Consider the following 21188-nt stretch of genomic DNA (forward strand, 5'->3'; position numbering starts at 1 on the left):
CTAAGATTTGTGTCAGGAAATCTTTTTGCGTTAATTATGTATTTTTCCTCCTCTTTTTCTAAATAGGTTTTTCCTTAAAAAAAAAAAAAAAAAAACCACCAACCCAAAACCAAACCACCTTGTGCTTCTTAAAACGTTAATTTCCACTAAAAGATTATTTCCTCTGCTTCAGGAAGTTGGCATGCAGCAAACCACTTCTAAATCAAGCTGCAAGCCGGTACTGTAAGAAACAAAGAGTTTATTGGTACCAGACATTTGTAAATAAGTAATTGACACTCATACTATAACAATAAGCAATTCCAACAAAAACAGGGAGCTGCCAGAATAAACAAGTTTTCAATGAGCTCCATTCAATGCTGTATATCCATCGGGGTCAGGCCCATCAGTGGTGGTCAAAATAATAACTCGGGGACCAGCTGGAGTTCTGCAACGCAGCAGCTGGTCTCCTGCTTTTGTCTCTTCCTTCCTTTCCTTCCTTTCCTTCCTTCCTTCCTTCCATCCCCGCAGCCTTCCAGCGGGATCCCCGGGCAGGACCAGGCTGCGAGCTCCACCAATGCTGTCTGAATGATGCCTCTGAGGGTCGGTGACAAATCCAAAGCCGGTGGAATTCCTGGGATAGGGATACTCAAGAGGATCAAGGTGAGAGGCGTGCTGCTGCTGGGGTGGGGGGGGATGCAGGCTCAACACTTCAGCTTTTGAGGAACCCCAATCACTCAGTCAGGCCTCCCCTCTTTGGGTCAGCGCTGTGGGGATGCGGCTCCGTGACACACAGGGCACGTTCTCCTGTCCTCCATCCTTGGTAACTGGGTGGGATACGATCAACGTTCATGGCTGTTGGCAACAGCTTCTAACAATAAGGTTGCCCAGAGAAGCTGTGGCTGCCCCATCCCTGGAGGTGTTCAAGGCCAGGCTGGATGGGGCTTGGAGCAACTTGGTCTGGTGGGAGGTGTCCCTGCCCAGGGCAGGGGGGTTGGAACTCCATGATCTTTAAGGTCCCTTCCAACTCTAACCATTCTATGATTCTATGGATATTTTGAGGACTATTTCCCCCTCTCCCAGCCATTTCAAGCTTCTGGCTGGCTCCCTCCAGTCCACCCTATCGCTCTCTGTGCTTTCTCCTCAGCTCCTGCATCTCTGCCTTAGGTGGGTCTGTAAAAAGCTGGCAGAGAGGGCCACAGCAGACATCTGCCACGTTTTTAGCACCTGGGAACGGTCCAAGATAAAACATGAGGTAAGAAAGGGCGTAGGGTGTGGTTGAACTGTGAGCAATCATTGCTAGCAGTGGGCATGTTAAAAAAAAAAAAATCATACTGGATTGTAAAGCACCTGAGCAGAAAGTTTCTCTTCTTCTCAGTGACACATTAGGATCTAAATGCAGGAGCTGAGACCTCTGGACCAACGCTGTTCCATCACTGCTGCCTGATGCTGCCCGGGAAAGATGCCATACCTCAGGGTGATGAGGTAAGAAAGCATAACTCTATTATTAGTGTGATTTTATAAACAAAAATTAATGATGGTTTTGCGTGGACTGAAACTGTGCCTGGGGCAAAAAATTAACAGCATTCCCTTTGTCAGGGACTACAGGTGAGGGTGTTTTTGGGGCTGTTGTTTTTGTCTGTTGTGTGTTGTCATTTTTCCCCCCAGCGTGGACAGTTACATTTCAGACCACTCGACTGTCAATCCAAAGAGTTAGCTTTCTTCAGTTTTTTGGTAAATGCGGTTTTACTGTCTGTGTAAATCTCTTAGCAATGAAGTTTTGGAAAGAGCCAATAGCTCAAGACTCCTAAAAGCCTTGGCTGAGAGTATCTGTCTCCTAGATGAGGTTCTGCTGGCTTTGACCTTCAGGATGCCTTTTTGTAAATGGATTTCCTAAACTCTATTTCCTTAGACTGGACATTAGGAAACAATTCTTCACAGAGAGAGTGGTCGGGCATTGGAACAGGCTGCACAGGGAAGTGGAGTCACCATCCCTGGCTGTGTTTAAGAACCATTTAGATGTGGTGTTGGGGGATATGGTGTAGGGGAGAACTTTAGAGTAGGGTAGATGGTCGGACTCGATGATCCTGAGGGTCTCTTCCAGCCTAGATGATGCTGTGATTCTGTGAAAGCAAACTAAAGATGAAAAAATGCAAATTTTCTTTGCTAGCATTTACCTTTCCTATGGAAGGTGATGATGCTCTGAAGCAGCTGGCAGGCTGGTGACAAGGAATAGTTTAGGAAATGTCTCTTCTCAGCCTCTGCCCAAAACAGCTCAGGGTGTTTGGGAGGGTTTTTTGGCTGTTGTCAAGACAATGAGCGGTAAAGTCAGGATACGCAGACAGTGGCTGGAATTCTGGTAGTTGTGGTTTAGGTGTCAGGTGCTGTATGTATGCGGTTGAAAGTGTTGTTATACGAGTAAGTGCATAAAACTATTTTAATTGATTTCATTAAAAAATGTTTAAAATCATAAATACTATAGGTGGCAAACAACATAAGACAAAGCACGTAGTACAGTAATAGATACATACCCACATTTATACTGTAAATCAAATATACGCTGTTACAGAGAAGAAATCCATTATTTTTTAGGAAAGTTAATGAGTATTTCCAAAGAGATGTTCCGTTGCTGAGGCTATTCTAGGCTAATAGGAAGAGTATTCGAATTGTTCAGCAATAATCTCTTCAGTATTTGTGTCATGGCAGCAGATTTCTGTGATGTTACTGAGCCAAAGTCACTCCTAATTTTCGTGACGAGTGACAGTGAGTGAGAGCAATTATCCCCAAATATAGCTGTCCTTTCATTCTCCAGCTGATGTATATTTCCCCAAAATATTAACTGAATGGCTTCTAAACAATCAGACTTTGCTCTTGCGAAACTGCTCGCATGCTGTTCAGTTCAGCGATGCTGCTCGCTATTTGTGGTGTGCGACAAACCGCCTGCGCCTATTGTTTCTGTTCCCAGATTAAATCTCTGAAGGCCGGGGCAGTCCCAAGCTCTGTTGAAGTCACTGGGCTCTGAAGATGCTCACAACTTTTTATTACGGCGGTGTTAAAAGTATTAGAATTTTTTTTTTCAAAGGCCCACCCACCAAATATTGCAAAGAACAGTAGCAAAACCTTTTCGTTTTGTACAAACACTAGTGCGACTTGGAGACCGTTCCGTCCTCCAGATGTACATCTGTTTGAGCAAAGGGTTACCAGAGACAAGTAAGAAGGATGTTGAGACCATTGCTCAATAACCACAGCCATTATTTTGCAATATTTATTGAGCTCAGGGTAGGGGGGGGGTCCCGGGATCAGAACTTGGCTGGGTTTAGTAGCAATATTTTCAGTTGTGGGATATGGAGTGTCTCATTTGACTGGAGCTGAATGCTCTTATCTGGCTGTTTTAGAATTGCTAGTTCTAGATCTTGCACGAGTGCATTTGCACGCTGTAACCTACAGCAAAATGCTGGGTCACTTGAACACCAGCTGCACCCACCCTGAGCCTCTCTGGGATGTATCACCGCCCAGGGGACGTGCCTGCGCACCTTTCCTGTTTAACCTGGTTGATTGAAAATTGTGCATCCAGGAACATTATTTTCAAAACTTACTCTTGAATGTTTCGGTGTAAGATGTCCCAACAGAAACACACTTCAGTCGCCACTTCACCCAATTTTGTAGAAATGACATGTGGGGATTTTAAGATGTTTTACCAAAACTCAGCCTACATAGTGCTTTGAGACACAAGTACAATCAGATGCTTTTTCTTGCACAGCTAAAACATATGTTTTTTTTTTTTCAATAGATTTGCATATCTTTCCAGAAAGAACTACTCTTCATAAGCAGCAGGTAAGGAAAAAAATATGGGTGAAATACTTGGGGAGGAATGGGAAAGAAGTAAGGAAAAGAATATAGGTGAAATACTTGGGGAGGAATGGGAAAGAACATTTAATATATTTAATCTTATTATACATTTTTCTACATTAAAGTCAACAGGCTGCAAACATATTCTGCTACAAAGCTTTGTGTAAGAAATATCTCTATAAGAAAATACATCTCCTTAAACATTTCCTGTAAATAAATTATCCCAAATAACTATGTTTTGTAAGAGGAAAAAGGGGTAGACCAATGATAAGAAGAGCTAGAAAATGCTGGGTATCATTTTCTCCTATCTGTAGCTGCAATGAGAGCCATAGAGTTTCTCTGCTGGGTGCGTGTGGTGTCAGTGTAAATAATAACACTTGCAAAATTGGTTCCTGTACTTTTTTAATGTCTTGAAATATGCTATTTCTGAGCCTAATTCCTGTTTCAGTTTCAGTGGAAAAACTCTGAAATAAGCAGAGTTGTAATGATAGGACTGCAAGATAAAACTCCACTGAGATAGATTGTTAAAAAAACAGAAGACCCTGTCTCTGAGCAGTCCCTCTAAGGTCAATAAAAACTAACTGCAGTAGGGGGAAAGGTGTGTGAAATGCTCTTCTTATTTAGACAGTTATGAAAGATAAAGGCAACGTCGTTAAGGTGGTCAATAAAAACTAACTGTCGTAGGGAGAGAGGTGTGTGAAATGCTCTTCTTAGTTAGACTCTTATGAAAGATAAAGGCAACGTCGTTAAGGTCTGCATTCTAATTAGAAAGTCTGAGTCAGGTGGTGTAGCTAAGCCGTGTCTTAAGTCTGGGTGACATGGTCTTCAAAGTTAAACTGCATACTGGTCTACCCAAGTTGTTCAGAACTGATTAAACAGGAAAGTCCCTTGTATTACAAAACACAAAAACAGGTAATTATGAATGGGTAATTACAACTTAGCAGTAGGTCAATTATAGAATCAGACTTCTTTAAAGAAATATCAGTCTCTTTACCAATGTTTATACAAAGGAATACTTGCAAATAAAATGAAAAAAGTTTGAAAAGCCCAGGGAGACAAGTCAAGGGATAGAGAGACTGTCCTTTGTTTTAACCAGCACACAAACAACGTAGAGTTGTCAGCTGCTTCCACAGTCCATGTACTTCCATCATTCCTGGTAGAACAGTCCAGACTGAGAGGACATCAAGTTCAGGCTGAATACATGCTGGAGGCTGGTGTGCTGGGACATCCCATGATGTTTAACAAGTTGTTTGCAGTCGTACCATCTTCTGACATCCTTTTCTGCAGGAGGAGGCGCTCACAAGAGCCAACTCCTTTTTTCTTTGCTGCCTCTAAGAAACAAATCTGTTCTACTTCTGCAGAGTGCCATCACTAGCCCGTTGCTACGAATAGAATGTCAAAGTTTGAGTTTGTAGCAGTGTGCTCTAACACCTCAACAAATGTCTACATCACCTGTCATAACAGCAACAGCGATGCAACTTCATCGCTCCTCACGTTAGGCACTTCAACACTCTGCTGTTTCTTCTGGAAATGTCTATAATGCAAGTATACTTAGGCAAAGAAAGTATATTTAGGACTAATGAGCAACTGCCTGTATATAATTCTGGATTCAGCATGCACATATTTGCTTCATCTGTTCAACCCAACATACACTAGCAGTAAACTGAGGCAAATACAAGCGATTAAGTGCCGTACTATGATGTTGAACTACATAAAGTATGTCAATTTACCTATGTATTGGAAACAAAACCCTCTTTAAATGCCTCCTCTTAGAGAAACTGCTGCTCTTTTGAGATTGTGAGATGGTAAGTTTTCACCTCCTTCACGAGGGCCTGCGAAACACAGCACTCTTGTCCTGCAGGAGTGCTTCCTCTGCTGGAGTGTCAGCCCTGCATCACAGGGGCGTGTGGACATTCACAGTAACTATCTTTTCATTTCTCACACCTGCAATGTGACCAATAAAGTGTTGACAGATGAGTCTTCCTGGCATGCGGCGCTTCCTATAGGAGTACAACGTATACAATTTAATTAGCAGTCATTACCATGCTGGAAACCCGCTGCAGCCCTACCACTGAACCCTGAAACATCATGGGACAACACAGCAAGGTAAGTGACATTAATTTCCACTGTACTTGTTTGCATACTAGCATTTCCTGCAGACTGTAGAAGTTATTTACAGAAGAGCTGCACAGTAGGAATAACCCAGCTGCACTTGTGTTTACCACCAGCTCAAAAAGAAAGGCGTTTGGTGCGACTTCTACTCCTACCCTAACTGTTAGTTTAGCCATTCTGCTGTCGTTTGCAGTCCTCGTTTCCATGCCATAACGCATTAAATACAGAAAGCCACAGTCACGTGTCACTGTCTTGCCAACCCTCGTTCAGATTTTCTGGCACACGTGAAGTCTTGACTTAGAAGAGGAGGTCGCATCTTTCCATACTTTGCAGGACAGCCCCTTGGCACAGTCACAGCGTTGGAAAATCTCCAGTCCGTGGGAGCCTTTCTTGCGCTGTTTGGTGCACACCTCCCCCTGGTGCAACACGGGCTTGCAAATTTTGGTCCAGAAATGGCGAGCACAGCAGTGTCCCTCAATACAGTCTGAGGACCGTAGGCAGGGATCACCTTCGTGTCCTAAAAAGAGCAACCAAACTGTTTTACCTCACGGGAAAAGGTGACAGTACAGAGTCAGTGCAGACTGTTGCAAATGAAGCTCAGAAATAAGGAGAGATGATATTTCCATCTGCGGCTATTAGAAGGATGTAAACACAAGGGAATATATGAATTAGAGAGGTTCAAGGGGGTAATTAATGAGACCTGCCATAAGAGTCAGTAAGGAGAAATTCAGCTACAGGATTGTAAGCAGAATTGCAAGTGCTTAATTACATGACCCTTAAAAAGGGAGGATATATGCAATCTTGTACAACTGAAAAATAGATTGTCAGTCCACCTGTGATACAGAGAATAAAGCAGATGCTATTTCAATCCCAGGAGCTGTTGGTTAATGTCACATCCCTGTTTGAGTCACGCTGTGAATTCTCACCATAAGACATTCACTGCCTGTGAAATGACTGGCTGTTTCTGGTGTGCACTGCTGGACCTGAACAGCACGTACCACGATCCATAACCTGCAGGAGCAAAGCTGTTTCTGGTTTGCAGTGCTGGACCTGAACAGCACATACCACGATCCATAACCTGCAGGAGCAAAGCATCGTGACGCAGCTGTGACCTTACCTTTTATGTGTGACAGCTTGGAGCGTGGCCTCCCGATGTTCTGCCACCCCAAATCCTTGCTGGCGTAATGACCGTTCTTCTTGTTGCGCGGCCCTTCCAGAGCAGGGATGTGAGGAGTGAGGATGCTCTCAGTTACGGGTATGCAAATGCCTGAAAAGACAATACAAAGAGCTGAATGAAAAGGAAAAGCAGCCAAGAGACACACAGAGACCAGGACCAGGACCAGGACCAGGACCAGGAAAGTGTTGGGGCTTGGCCTCAATGATGCTCAGCTCTAATCACACCTCTGTCCATAATCCCTGCTCTGCTTCACTCAGACTGTTGCTCTGGTTTTATGGTCTGAGTACCAGGAGACTGCCCCGTGGACATCTCTCTCCAGACTCCAGAGGAGAGTATGGGAATACAAACACGACAGTTATAAGATTCAAGGATTCATTAAGTCTCTTGCTTCCTTAAAAATACAAGTTCTGTGCAGCTTTCCAGTGAATCAAACCATTTTGAATGTAGTGCTGTGATTCCAGGCAGCAACAGCAGCATTTTTGGGTTTCCCCACCCCAAAAGAGGAAAAAACCTGGAGGTGCACAAGCCTTAAACACAGAAATGCTATTAAAGAAAATTAAGTAGAGTGAAATGAAGTAGAAAACGAAGTTTTCTCGGTATAGAAAAAGAAGTACAGTCACCCAGGAAAAAAATACTGCTGCTGGAACACAGAGAGAAACAGATGTTATCAAAATGCTGATTTTATGGAGGAAAACCAAGAAATGAGTGAATACCATTGTTGCAGCGGTTCCCGGGGCAGCACATGCCGTCTCTGTGGCAACGCTTCTTCTTCCTGCGGCACATCATGCACCCAGACGCTGCCTGGTGAGGGCTGTGGCAGTATCGCCCCACCTCGCACTCCTTATCGTTGGTACAAGGATAGGCCTGGGGCGTAAAAGTTACAGTGAAAAAAAAATAATATATATTAAAAAAAAAAACAAACCAACCCCAAACACCACCACCAAACCCCCCAAACAAAGAAACCAACACTTGAGATACCATTCCATGGGGCTAGGAGATGCGGTTAGAGATGCTTCACTACAGCAATACAGCAATTTTTAAGCTCATGCTGCTGTTGAAGATGTATCTGCCTAAAGAATCAGGGAGATACAACCAGCTCCCTGGTGTTTTCATCTTTTCTTGCCTCAAACATCTGTTGGCACAAGAGAAGTCATAATTTTGTGGGTTCAGGCCTCTGATTCAAAGGCAAGAGCTTAAAACTCCACAGTGAAGAATAAACAGAGCCATAAAACAGTCAATAAAAGCCCTGAAACACACCCTGCAATAGGTAACATGTTAATTAAAACTCCAAGGAGTCGTTTTCCTTTGACAGCTGTCAAACACGTCGATGGATAAGTTCACTGTGAACATCTACACCACATTGGTACAACACCACTCCCCACCGGCCCACACCAGTTGGACTTCTTGGAAGGGAACAAACATCACTGGTCACGTTTCACTTCCATAACCCTTTACTTCACTTATGGGCTTAGTATATACCTTAGACTTACCCCCTGCTAAACAACACCCTATGGCATGCAGCATGGCATATATTATACAGCACAAAATGTCATGCACCTATAATTCTTTGCAAACAGCACATACAGTTCTCCTATATTCATCAAAACCACTGTTATCTCACAGGAAAACAGACTTAAAAAAAAAAAGGTGAGAAAGCACTGTATTCTCCCATAAAGAGCGAGACAGAAAAGTTTATTCCTACAAAAGGAAAAGACATGAGGCTTTAAGGAGACATAACAACACACACTGCCACATTCCAGGATCTTTTCTGTTGACTCCCACACAGCTACAACTATGCGTCTAATTTTACTGCCTATTAAATTAATCATAAATTTTTTCCATTCTTCACAATTATACTTGAGGAATTTGTTTAGATAAAAAGATGCAAATAAATTTTGGGGACTTTCTGGAAAACAATGTTTACACTTCCTCAACTAATTTTCTCCAGGCATTTTAAGTCAATTGAAGTATTGCTTTTACTGTTTTCGAAATTACTCTTGCAATTAACTAATCACCACAAACAAAAAGCTCAACTGACTAATTTTCAATGTAGGCTGATTACTTTTCTAATAATGTTTTAAATCAAGGCTTGATTATACTGTTCTCAGAAAAGAAAAGACTTGGAGACAGTTGAGAAATTGCTCTGAAAATTGTTATTTCTTTTAGATGGAGAACTTCTTGTTTCTCTTTGTTCAATTCTGTTGAGAATCGCAGAAGAAACAAGAGGTCTGATAATAAAGCAAGTTTCTCTAGTGCCCTTAGTGGGAGGGGGACCCCATGTGATTTCATTAGTTGGTTTCTGTGTCAAAATTTACTTCACAGTACCAAAAATGCTGGCTGGCTATTTCCCAAGGGCTGCTGCCCCATTACTTCTGCCCTCTGAAAATGCATCTTTGAAGAATTATTCCAGAGTGCAGCTATTTGGAGTAACCTGACATACGTGTAAGTCTGTCTCCTTTAAGAATAAACATTTCCTCTTGAGTTCATCCTTGAGAGGATGAACATCAAAGGCAGCCACATCTTTTAGCTAGGAGTAGTAAGCACTTACCTGTTTGGTACTCTTAAGGCACAAGTGGATTCTGCCTATTCTAGCAAAGCAGAACTAAAGTGCTGTCCCTTATTTCCCACTTTTCCCTCATTTTTCCAGCAAGAAACACGAACACTGATTTACAATTTATGATATAGTTACCATAAAAGTAAGGCTTCCCTGACTTAAACGAGACCTTACTACACTAAGGATCTTACAGTGCAGACAAATCATAGAATCATAGAATTAGAGAATCGTCTGGGTTGGAAGGGACCTTAAAGATCATCTAGTCCAACCATCAACCTAACCCTGACAAAAAGATAAATAAAAAATAAGCAATAAAAAAATCACTAAACCATATTCCTGAGGACCATGTTAACCCTTTTGAACACCTCCAGGGATGGTGCCTCAACCACTTCCCTGGGCAGCCAATTCCAATGCTGGATAACCCTTTCCATGAAGAAATGTTTCCTAATATCCAATCTAAACCTCCCCTGGTGCAACTTGAGGCCATTTCCCCTTGTTCTGTCTCCTGTGACTTGGGAGACGAGACCGACCCCCACCTCTCTACACCCCCCTTCAGGTAGTTATAGAGCGCGATAAGGTCTCCCCTCAGCCTCCTCTTCTATAAAATAAGAAATGATTTCATATAGACCTGCGCATGGTTATATATGGAGTTTGGAAAATACTAACAAAGCTAGCTGGGGGAAATGCAAATAAAAACCACATGAACTAGCCAAAACCTGGAGATAAAGGCATTTTAGACCCTTGTCTGTCATCAAGACCTTCATAACCGCATCTTTTTTCCAACATGGGCATGTGGTATACACCTGCAACTTGTCAGCAAGAAGCCTACTTGCAGTTTTCTTTCAGTTCCTCAAATAGCTTTTTTTTTTTTAAAAAAAGAAAGAGTTCCCTGATCCTGAATGGTGCTAATGAGTGCTCCCACATACCATATCTAGTGTATGTTTTACTTTTGGCTTTTAGGCTGAGTGTCATGTAAAAGATGCTTTAAGATATACATCTAATTGCAAACTTGCAACTCTGTTTTTAAGAACGGTAAAAGTAATAAAACGTAATAAAAGACAAATCTGACATTAAAGATTGCCAACAAAAGTGACAGAACTCAGCCTTTGATCCCACTCTAGAGCCCCATCCTAAATAAAGATGAAATTTTTGAAACTGAAAAATAAGCCAAAACATTCACTTACCTAAGGCAAATGACAGCAGCACATCAAAAAAATAACTTTTTTGTTACATGTAGCTCAGACAACAACTGGCAAGTCCATTTAAAACCCCAAAAGAGCAGCTGCCAGCCAGCTATACGAAAAACCCTCTTGCGAATGCCTGATGCCATCGGTTGCCTTGATCTTTCTTCCAAAACCACCATCCATTTGATATCCCAGCTATCAATCACAGAAAGCTGGAAACAGAAATGCCTCCGTAGCCTTGTGTCTGTCTCCTAGTCACTAGACATTCACTGGAATAACTCCTGCTCTCAACAAAGACATTTCTATTGCTGCGCAGCATCCAGTATTAAAATACAGAACAAAAACAACACGATGTAGTGTGTATGTTGCCTTGGCTAACAGGAGGGGAAATGTGTTCATAATTGTCCCATTGTTGGCAGTAGCTGAGCCAATCTATGTATAAATATGTATATTTTTTTAAAAAATACAAGATAAAGAAAACATACTTGTAAAAACGTACATGCTAATAACTGTCTATGCATGAGTCAAGGTTTTCCAAATCTCCTACACCCCAGTGCCTGAAACACAGGCTTTATGTTCAGGGAATCGCAGAGAACATTTCCTATATACAACACAAAGACACAAATCAGTCCCAGATGGAGGGGGAAAACGCAAGCTGTAAACCAGCTCTGCTTCCCCAGCAATGATAACTAATTCTACAAGGCACATCATCCCTTCACATTCTTCAGCTATACATATCATTTTCTGGTCGTAAATCTCTATCCACTAAACACAGCTTTGATATTATGGGAAACCAGATGAAACCGAGATAAAATATGTAGCACTCCCTGAAGCTGCATTTAAACAATCTTATTTATTTTTTTTTAGCCCAGATTACAGGCAATCAAGTCACCCATAGCATGACATAAACTAGATTTGCCTGTGATAATGAGTTGCATTTTCAGAATGTGTTGTCTGATTAAGAGCATTGCTTGCTGAGATGTTTGCTCCTCAGTCATTCCAATTACTTTTGTACCCTTGTAGAATGCGTGTCCAAAAACGCACAGCAAAGATGTACGGGATGTTTTGCAATGGAGGAGAACTCAGGATAGATATTTAAGTGGCTGCAGTTCAGGATGTCCCCTGTGTCAGGATGTCCCCTGTGTCAGGATGTCCCCTGTGTCAGGATGTCCCCTGTGTCAGGATGTCCCCTGTGTCAGGATGTCCCCTGTGTCAGGATGTCCCCTGTGTCAGGATGTCCCCTGTGTCAGGATGTCCCCTGTGTCAGGATGTCCCCTGTGTCAGGATGTCCCCTGTGTCAGGATGTCCCCTGCATAAGTCCACCAAGACTAACCTTTGCCAGCCAGGTCATAGCAACAACCAAATGTTAAACTTTTCTGTTTGAGACAGAGAATATGAATCTCCATTCCTGTGTTTCCTGAATTTATATTCAGAATGCCAAGAGTGTATGATAGAGATATTCAAGGAAAATGATGCAGAAAAAGAAAAGTTGGAGGGGTTTATAGTGGAACAAGTCCTTCCAGGAGTTCTAATGTGGCTCTTCCTTTCATATTAACTTCCCAGCGAGGCTGAGGAAGGGACTGACTATCAAACTTTTGTGCCCAAGTGTCTAATGCCATTCCCTTGATTGGAGGAATGTGCAGGAGTGAGGTTTATTCCTACCTTTGTCTTCCCTTTTTGGCAGAGGAGATCTAACTTTGCGCCTTTTCTCAATGCAATGATGCTTTCTTGATATTTTTGCCGGAGTCATTTACAATCCCACATATTTTATATGGTCATCCTGAACCACAGAGTTTCACCACGAGCTGGAGAAATGCTAAGTTGTGTTATGGAATCAGTCAGTCCAAGGCTCTGTCTGGCACTATAAAACGTAACGGAGAAGCACTCCAGGGGAGAGTAAGAAAGACAGATGCTATAACGCGGTGAGTAAACTGATGGCAGACACACTTTATTGAGCTTTGGGAGATAAGGGCTTGAATTTCAGCCTGGCCTCCAGCAAATATTTGAAGACAATATTCCCAGCCAGTGCCTTAGTCACCAGGCTCTCATTTGCTCGCATTATGATGTCGCGTTTGTTTTTATGCTGAAGCTACTCCACGCTGCACTAGCTAACCATGTCAGAGAAGGGCTGGAAGAGCCACTGGCATATTTGACCTAGGCTGTGTCATCACTTATCCAGCACAAGCAGCCCTAGACACTGCTGGCTTTGGACCCACCTTCAACACTGAGAGAAGCTGTGCCTAAATAAGTGGTTTGGTGGAACTGATATCGGTAGTGACTCCCCCAGAAGCAGTTCACGTTGGGTTTTTTTTTTTTTAAACACATCATAAAGTCCAAGTGCAGAGTCGGTGCTGGCAGGAGATCATGGCTACTACCACTCCCAGCAGAAGAAACAGCATGGAGGTTATTCATTACCTTTTCACTGTGGATGCTGAGCAGCACTCAAGAAGAGAACTCAAGTCTCATGTACCACATAAATGACAATATCACTGCGGTGACTCTACTGGACACGTGGCCAGCTTCTGTCTCATACAATCGTTCTGTGGTGGTACTGGGAACTGAGCTGAAGAACAGGAGAAAAGCCACAGCTGGGAAGTCAGAGCACTGTAGAGCTACCCAAGCCAATCCTTCATCACTCCCTCACCTGGCAAAGGGGCAGTGGCTATTGCAAAGGTGAGACAAGTGGCTCAAGAAAATGGACACATACATTACCCCAGGAGTGGTCATGCTTCCTAGATGTGGTAGAAATCAAATTCAGGCTACTACTCACAGTCTTGTACATACAGAATTCCTAGTTATTTAATACCCTCTGCAAATACCTGTCACTAGGTTATGCTATCACATCCAGCAGATAGGTCTTTTTCTGCTGTCAAAAGACTTCTCTCTTATATCACACCTGTATCATCTTTTGTACTCACACCACGCCTGTGGGACAGCTTACCACAAAGGAATTGGTACTGCAACTCAGTCTGTTACTCACTTGTTACTTAAGGAAAAAAGGTTATTTTTCTCTATTTCACTTTGATACATTTTAAAATAATTACTGTAAAAGTAGGTGGCAGCTGACCTTTCCACAGCCACTGTGCTAACTAGATGACCAAAACTGACCTGAACTGCAGGCAAGAGGACAGAGCTTCTACCCTCCACACAATCAATGAACAATAGAGCTCGTTTGCCCTTTAGCCTCGGGACTGCACATATTGCTTAATGTTCCACAGCCACCAGGCACGATGAAGCAACCGACTCAATCATGGTGAGAGCCTCTCCTTCCTGTCCTGCTTTGGACAGGACAGAGCTATCCTTCTGAGCAAGGGCTCGGTCCCCATAGAGCAAACATATGAAGTAGCCACAGGGGTGCCAAGTCTGCTTTTGCTTTTCTCCCTCTCTCTGAAGCACTAGTTCATCCAAAGTAAAAGCACACCAATAAATTAGGAAACGCAAGCCTATGCTTTACCCAAATAGCCTGCTGTCAAGACGAATTACAAAGAATGCAAGTCATTGTTTGGCTCCTTGGTTGGGCCCGATTCTGAGTTAGGATCTCAAATTTGTTTTGGCTTTTCGCAGATCAGCATTGGTGGGACAGTTGCTGGCAACATGTGGCCTGTAGAGCTAGATGAATATACACCACCCGTGGGATTTGTCCCATTCATCTCTTTGGAGATAGAATGAAGACCTTCTCTATGAAAGTTTAGGAGAAGACCTAACATGATCTTACAAACCTTTGTACCAATGGAAGTAAGAGCTCTTCATTCAGAACAACATAAATGTGATAAAGCAAACTGGAGCGGGGAAGGGAGGAATTGGGGAAGGGAAGAAGTTAAAGCTTTTAAACAAACCAACTCTGAACTCTTTTTGGGTTGTTTTTTTCCCTGCAAGGGAAAAATTTCTACTTTCTGATAGCTTATCAAGTATATTCAGACAAATCCACGTCTAACTGACAAACTTCAGCCTAGCTTTCTCCTAGCTGCTAAGCAAACATGTAAATTAAGATGTGGATGGGAAACGACCGTCATTTACTACTATTTTGTTTTTAATCCCAAATGAGAAAAGAATTTATCAGCAGCCATCTGGAGCAATGCAGTTTTCCCACAGCACTGCTGATGTTGCTTTTTCTATTCTTAGCTCCACACAAGCGTAGATGATAGCGAGGGATCTCACTGTGCACAAGCAGAAAGCCATGGTTAATTTATCCCATGGAGGAAGTCACGCTGTGCTCTCAGACAGCTCCAGACAGGGATCCTGTCTCAGACTGATCTCACCAGAAACTCTCAACTCTCAGTGACTGCTGTGGCACAGACCATTCCTGAAAGCAAAACTCACAGTAGTTGCAATGAAACAGATTTATTCTGTTCAGTTGCCATGACAAGCTTAATTATTCCATTTTTCTCACCGAGCCTCCTTCTTGTTAAAATAATACATCTCTGACCCACTTCTCTGCCAGACCCAGAGAGAAAATCACCATCTTCCGCCTCTAGATTAAGCACAGGCACTTTCTTTTAGCAATAACTTCTTTTTAACTCTTCAACTTAAAACGACACTGCTGTTCACGAGGTCTGATTCACAGAATGCTAAATGGTGGCTATGTACACTGCAGCCTCCAAAGATTATTCCTTCAAACTGTGTGGCTAATGGCCCCAGAAGCCTGCATTATTAAGACAATAAATATTCATATTTCAAAGTAATACTCAATCCACTGCTAGACCACCAGGGGAAGAACATTTCTAAAACATGCAGTAGTCCAGCTCTCATGATTTGCTAGAGCCAAAGAAAACTCAGATCTTAACAACCAAAAAACAAACCTCACTGAGGTCCCTCTGAAGGGACAAGGCTGCAGGACTCATGTGGGTCCTGACTCAGGCCTTCCTCATCCCAACACAAATGTCATACAAAACAACTTCCCACTCTGCAAATACAGACAGTTGTGAGGGGGGCTGTGCTTAGGGAGAACACGTAGCTGCACCTGGTGGAAAAAGAGTCAAACAAACACCTTAAAATAAACACAGGAGCTGTTTTGCCCCGTTGCACACAGAGCTAGCCAGCAAGAGTGGTACCTCTTCCAGCAGAGGTACTTCCAGAAGACTTTCACCATATGAAGTCTCACTCATACCGTGACCCTATGTGATCTCCTGGCCCACATGGTAGACCTTCAACAAGCATTTTAGGTCTACAGCACAACCTCTTACTCATCAGCTTACAATTCAACACCTTTTCTTACAGAGCTACATATATTTTGTGTCCTACTGGGAGGAGATAGTGTCTGTTTAAAGCTGACCTTGGTTTCAGGAAGATGTATAGGTAACCTATGTAAGGCAAATAATTATCCTTAGGTCCACATTGGCATCACTGCTGAATCCTGCCATTTCAAAGGAAGCACACCATGGCTCCTGCGGACGTACAGGTAACATACGTAAGGCAAATAATTATTGTTAGGTCCACGTTGGTGTCACTGCTGAATCCTGCATTTCAAAGGAAGCACACCATGGCTCCTGCCCTCCAAGCACCCTGCAGAACCACGTGCTTGAGTTTTCCCTCCCTACCGTCTATCATAACCATGGGATCACATAACAGTGTGTCCTCAACATTTGGCCAGACCATGAGCCTCCTAAGCTGCTTGATTTTGAAGGCTTAATTTTTTCTGCTCCATAGAACCGGTACCTTACAGAAGACATGATTAAAGAAGGTTCAAAAGTTTGGGGAGCAGTCAGTTTTGACCCCAAATTTTATGGACTTTGTCTCAATGCGTATGATTCATATTGTCTGGTGAACTACCAGCAGCAGCATTACAACAGAGAGCACCAAAACAACATTAGGTAATCTTTGAAGTCAACAATGTAGCATTAAATCAATGTGACAGGAAGCCTCTAGGTCTTGATTTTATGTCATTTTTGAATGCATCAGCAAAGACTGCTCGAAGAATAAAGGTTTGTTAACACACACTTTGTTCCATGTCCAGCATTTTCAGCAGACTCTTCTTGCCCTTTTATCTCTGCCTTTTCCCCACCCCTTTTCTGATGGCTTTGCTTTTTAGTTTTGTCTCTAATTGGCTATTTATCATCTGTTCCAGAGTAAGATTCTTCTGGCTTTTTGATCAACATGTTTACTGCGATGGATGAACAGTGGGTTGCCAAAAACAGTTTTCTCTCTGGATCTATTAACTCTAGAAGTATGGAGTTTTTTATTAATCTAAGAATACTATCCAGATGGAAACAGCCAGCAGATCCTATGGCTCACAAAGCACCAAGCATTAAACCACAGGTAGATACTCACATGCTGTGGTTGGGAGTAGAGGGACACTGCAGGGAACTGGCAGTAAGTTACTGTTCTAACGCCTGGATCCAAACCATGATGCCCAGATCATGATGCACTTTCAAGGTGGAGCTTTTATTGGGAACCACCTCTGCAAGCATGGAATCACAGCAAGAAAAAGGAGAGGACAGCTTTACCTTCTGTAGTATAGCTGCTAAGAAGTAAAGTTCCTTTGCTTTTAAATATTCAGAAAATGTAGAAAAAGAGGGAAACCCTGTCTTATTGAGGTCAGCGCAAAAACTGCCTTTACTACAGTGCCTGAAGAGAGAATGCTCCCACGTTACAAACATTTGTGCAGCGTCTGCAGTCCTCACTCTAGAAACTACTTTTAAGTATTCCTTGCAGAATACGTTTTGCATCGCAGAATGCAAAGCATTTAAGACACTCGTTTTCAAAGAGCAGTTTCTCTGGCCCTCACGTTTCAAAGGACAGCCCTGAAAACATGAGTTCGTGTCAGCTCTAGAGACAACCAGATGCTCTATGTCTGAGAAGGATGAACCACAGTCTCCACCTCAGCAGACTGCAATCTAACATTGTTCTGAATGTCAGCATTATTGTTTGTCTCCCCGATGGCCACTTATGTGAGAACACCTGGCTCATACACCTCTTTCATTCCCCTGTTGTTTCTCTACGCATTAGGAACCACCACTGTCATCTGATATTCAAAACACCTTCCCTCTTTTCCTGCTTGACATGAGCCCCTCTGCAACATGATGGCTGTGACTGATCCATTGCGAGGGCAACCAAGAGGGACCAAGTCCTTTGATTCATGTGGGTCCTGACTCAGGCTTTCCTCATCCCAACACAAATGTCATACAAAACAACTTCCCGTTCTGCAAATACAGACAGTTGTGAGGGGGGCTGTGCTTAGGGAGAACACGTAGCTGCACCTGGTGGAAAAAGAGTCAAACAAACACCTTAAAATAAACACAGGAGCTGTTTTGCCCCGTTGCACACAGAGCTAGCCAGCAAGAGTGGTACCTCTTCCAGCAGAGGTACTTCCAGAAGACTTTCACCATATGAAGTCTCACTCATACCGTGACCCTATGTGATCTCCTGGCCCACATGGTAGACTTCAACAAGCCTTTTAGGTCTACAGCACAACCTCTTACTCATCAGCTTACAATTCAACACCTTTTCTTACAGAGCTACATACATTTTGTGTCCTGCTGGGAGGAGGTAGTGTCTGTTTAAAGCTGACCTTGGTTTCAGGAGGACGTACAGGTAACATACGTAAGGCAAATAATTATTGTTAGGTCCACGTTGGTGTCACTGCTGAATCCTGCATTTCAAAGGAAGCACACCATGGCTCCTGCCCTCCAAGCACCCTGCAGAACCACGTGCTTGAGTTTTCCCTCCCTACCGTCTATCATAACCATGGGATCACATAACAGTGTGTCCTCAACATTTGGCCAGACCATGAGCCTCCTAAGCTGCTTGATTTTGAAGGCTTAATTTTTTCTGCTCCATAGAACCGGTACATTACAGAAGACATGATTAAAGAAGGTTCAAAAGTTTGGGGAGCAGTCAGTTTTGACCCCAAATTTTATGGACTTTGTCTCAATGCGTATGATTCATATTGTCTGGTGAACTACCAGCAGCAGCATTACAACAGAGAGCACCAAAACAACATTAGGTAATCTTTGAAGTCAACAATGTAGCATTAAATCAATGTGACAGGAAGCCTCTAGGTCTTGATTTTATGTCATTTTTGAATGCATCAGCAAAGACTGCTCGAAGAATAAAGGTTTGTTAACACACACTTTGTTCCATGTCCAGCATTTTCAGCAGACTCTTCTTGCCCTTTTATCTCTGCCTTTTCCCCACCCCTTTTCTGATGGCTTTGCTTTTTAGTTTTGTCTCTAATTGGCTATTTATCATCTGTTCCAGAGTAAGATTCTTCTGGCTTTTTGATCAACATGTTTACTGCGATGGATGAACAGTGGGTTGCCAAAAACAGTTTTCTCTCTGGATCTATTAACTCTAGAAGTATGGAGTTTTTTATTAATCTAAGAATACTATCCAGATGGAAACAGCCAGCAGATCCTATGGCTCACAAAGCACCAAGCATTAAACCACAGGTAGATACTCACATGCTGTGGTTGGGAGTAGAGGGACACTGCAGGGAACTGGCAGTAAGTTACTGTTCTAACGCCTGGATCCAAACCATGATGCCCAGATCGTGATGCACTTTCAAGGTGGAGCTTTTATTGGGAACCACCTCTGCAAGCATGGAATCACAGCAAGAAAAAGGAGAGGACAGCTTTACCTTCTGTAGTATAGCTGCTAAGAAGTAAAGTTCCTTTGCTTTTAAATATTCAGAAAATGTAGAAAAAGAGGGAAACCCTGTCTTATTGAGGTCAGCGCAAAAACTGCCTTTACTACAGTGCCTGAAGAGAGAATGCTCCCACGTTACAAACATTTGTGCAGCGTCTGCAGTCCTTACTCTAGAAACTACTTTTAAGTATTCCTTGCAGAATACGTTTTGCATCGCAGAATGCAAAGCATTTAAGACACTCGTTTTCAAAGAGCAGTTTCTCTGGCCCTCACGTTTCAAAGGACAGCCCTGAAAACATGAGTTCGTGTCAGCTCTAGAGACAACCAGATGCTCTATGTCTGAGAAGGATGAACCACAGTCTCCACCTCAGCAGACTGCAATCTAACATTGTTCTGAATGTCAGCATTATTGTTTGTCTCCCCGATGGCCACTTATGTGAGAACACCTGGCTCATACACCTCTTTCAATCCCCTGTTGTTTCTCTACGCATTAGGAACCACCACTGTCATCTGATATTCAAAACACCTTCCCTCTTTTCCTGCTTGACATGAGCCCCTCTGCAACATGATGGCTGTGACTGATCCATTGCAAGGGCAACCAAGAGGGACCAAGTCCTTTGAACTCCAAAGCACCAAGAGAGAAGTCAAATCAGATATTAAAAATCAGTCAGCTCAGCTCTAATATCAGAACAAACAAATGATGCCAGGGCACCTACACCAGCGCCCACTCTCCAGTCTCACACGCCACAGAATTCAGAGATGTGGCCACAGGAGTTCACGAGTTTTAAGGACAGGAAAAGAACAAAAAACCAAACCAAACCAAGGCTGATATGTCTTCAGTTCTTACGTTTGTTCTGTATGAGTGAGACTGAGAAACAGGGCAAGCCAATAATGTAACTTAGGGCTTTCCCCTTCATAACAACAGGAAGAACCGCAATACGAGAGCAGAGCTCCTCACCCTGCTTCATTCCAGGAGCAGAAGTGCTTGTAGGAGGAGACAGCAGGGCTCATGAGCTGTGAGTACCTGCAAAAAGCAGCTGTCCTGGGAAAGGGCTTCATCACAGCCCCCTGAGGGCACAGGCAACCTCTGCGAAGGGGTTATACTTACACCGTTGTTCAGCTGACTCCTCAGTAAAAGGAAAAAACATAATACTAGGCTATTATGGCAAATTATCACACTTTACTCAAAGGAGGCCAAAGATGGCAGAAAAGGAAAGGACCCCTAACAGTATCATTAAAAAAAATCATTGTACTCTTGTTATATGATTAAATGAGAGTTGCCTACCCAACTCCAACCTGTGGTAAATAACATAGCAATCATGGTTTCAACACTACTTACCCTTTTTTCCCCCTTTTCTTTTAAAACGCTCCTTGTTAATTTTGCACAAACAAGAAAACAGGAACAACACAGTAAGGCAAGAATAACTTGTGAGTAAAACCAGATGAACACTAACATATTTACATAGTGTAATGACTTCACTATTAATTCAAACAAACCCAGGCCCCAATTCTCAGAAGAGGGAGCTGAGCACATGCAGTCCAGGAGGCAAGAACAGGGTGGCTTCAGACTACATTTATGTCTGCAGCCCCTGAGTTAATAGGGACTGCTCTTAGTTTCAGCCTGCAATAGCCACTGAGGGACCATCTTTCATTCCAGACGTTGTACTCCGACTACACCCTCTTCTCAAACTTATGGGCCCCTTTCCATTTTCAAGGAAGACTTCCATCAGTGCTAGGGACCGTAATACAGAAG

At 42.9% G+C, this 21188-nt stretch overlaps 1 protein-coding gene across 2 annotated transcripts in view; it reads right to left on the bottom strand.

Moving 5' to 3' along the window:
* Positions 1-4490: 4490 nt before the first annotated feature.
* Positions 4491-21188, bottom strand: part of DKK2 (dickkopf WNT signaling pathway inhibitor 2) — a 46154-nt gene continuing 29456 nt past the window's right edge. For both annotated transcript variants that reach the window (XM_014940482.1, XM_014940473.1), the window contains 3 exons: positions 7828-7978; positions 7055-7204; positions 4491-6454 (listed from right to left, as the gene is read on the bottom strand). In XM_014940482.1, the coding sequence (XP_014795968.1) occupies positions 6204-6454; positions 7055-7204; positions 7828-7978 (552 nt within the window). In that variant the 3' untranslated portion in view covers positions 4491-6203. The remainder of the gene's footprint in view (positions 6455-7054; positions 7205-7827; positions 7979-21188) is intronic.

This window comes from Calidris pugnax, unplaced genomic scaffold, assembly GCF_001431845.1.
Source record: "Calidris pugnax isolate Ruff unplaced genomic scaffold, ASM143184v1 scaffold34, whole genome shotgun sequence".
Classification (NCBI taxonomy): Eukaryota; Metazoa; Chordata; class Aves; order Charadriiformes; family Scolopacidae; genus Calidris; species Calidris pugnax.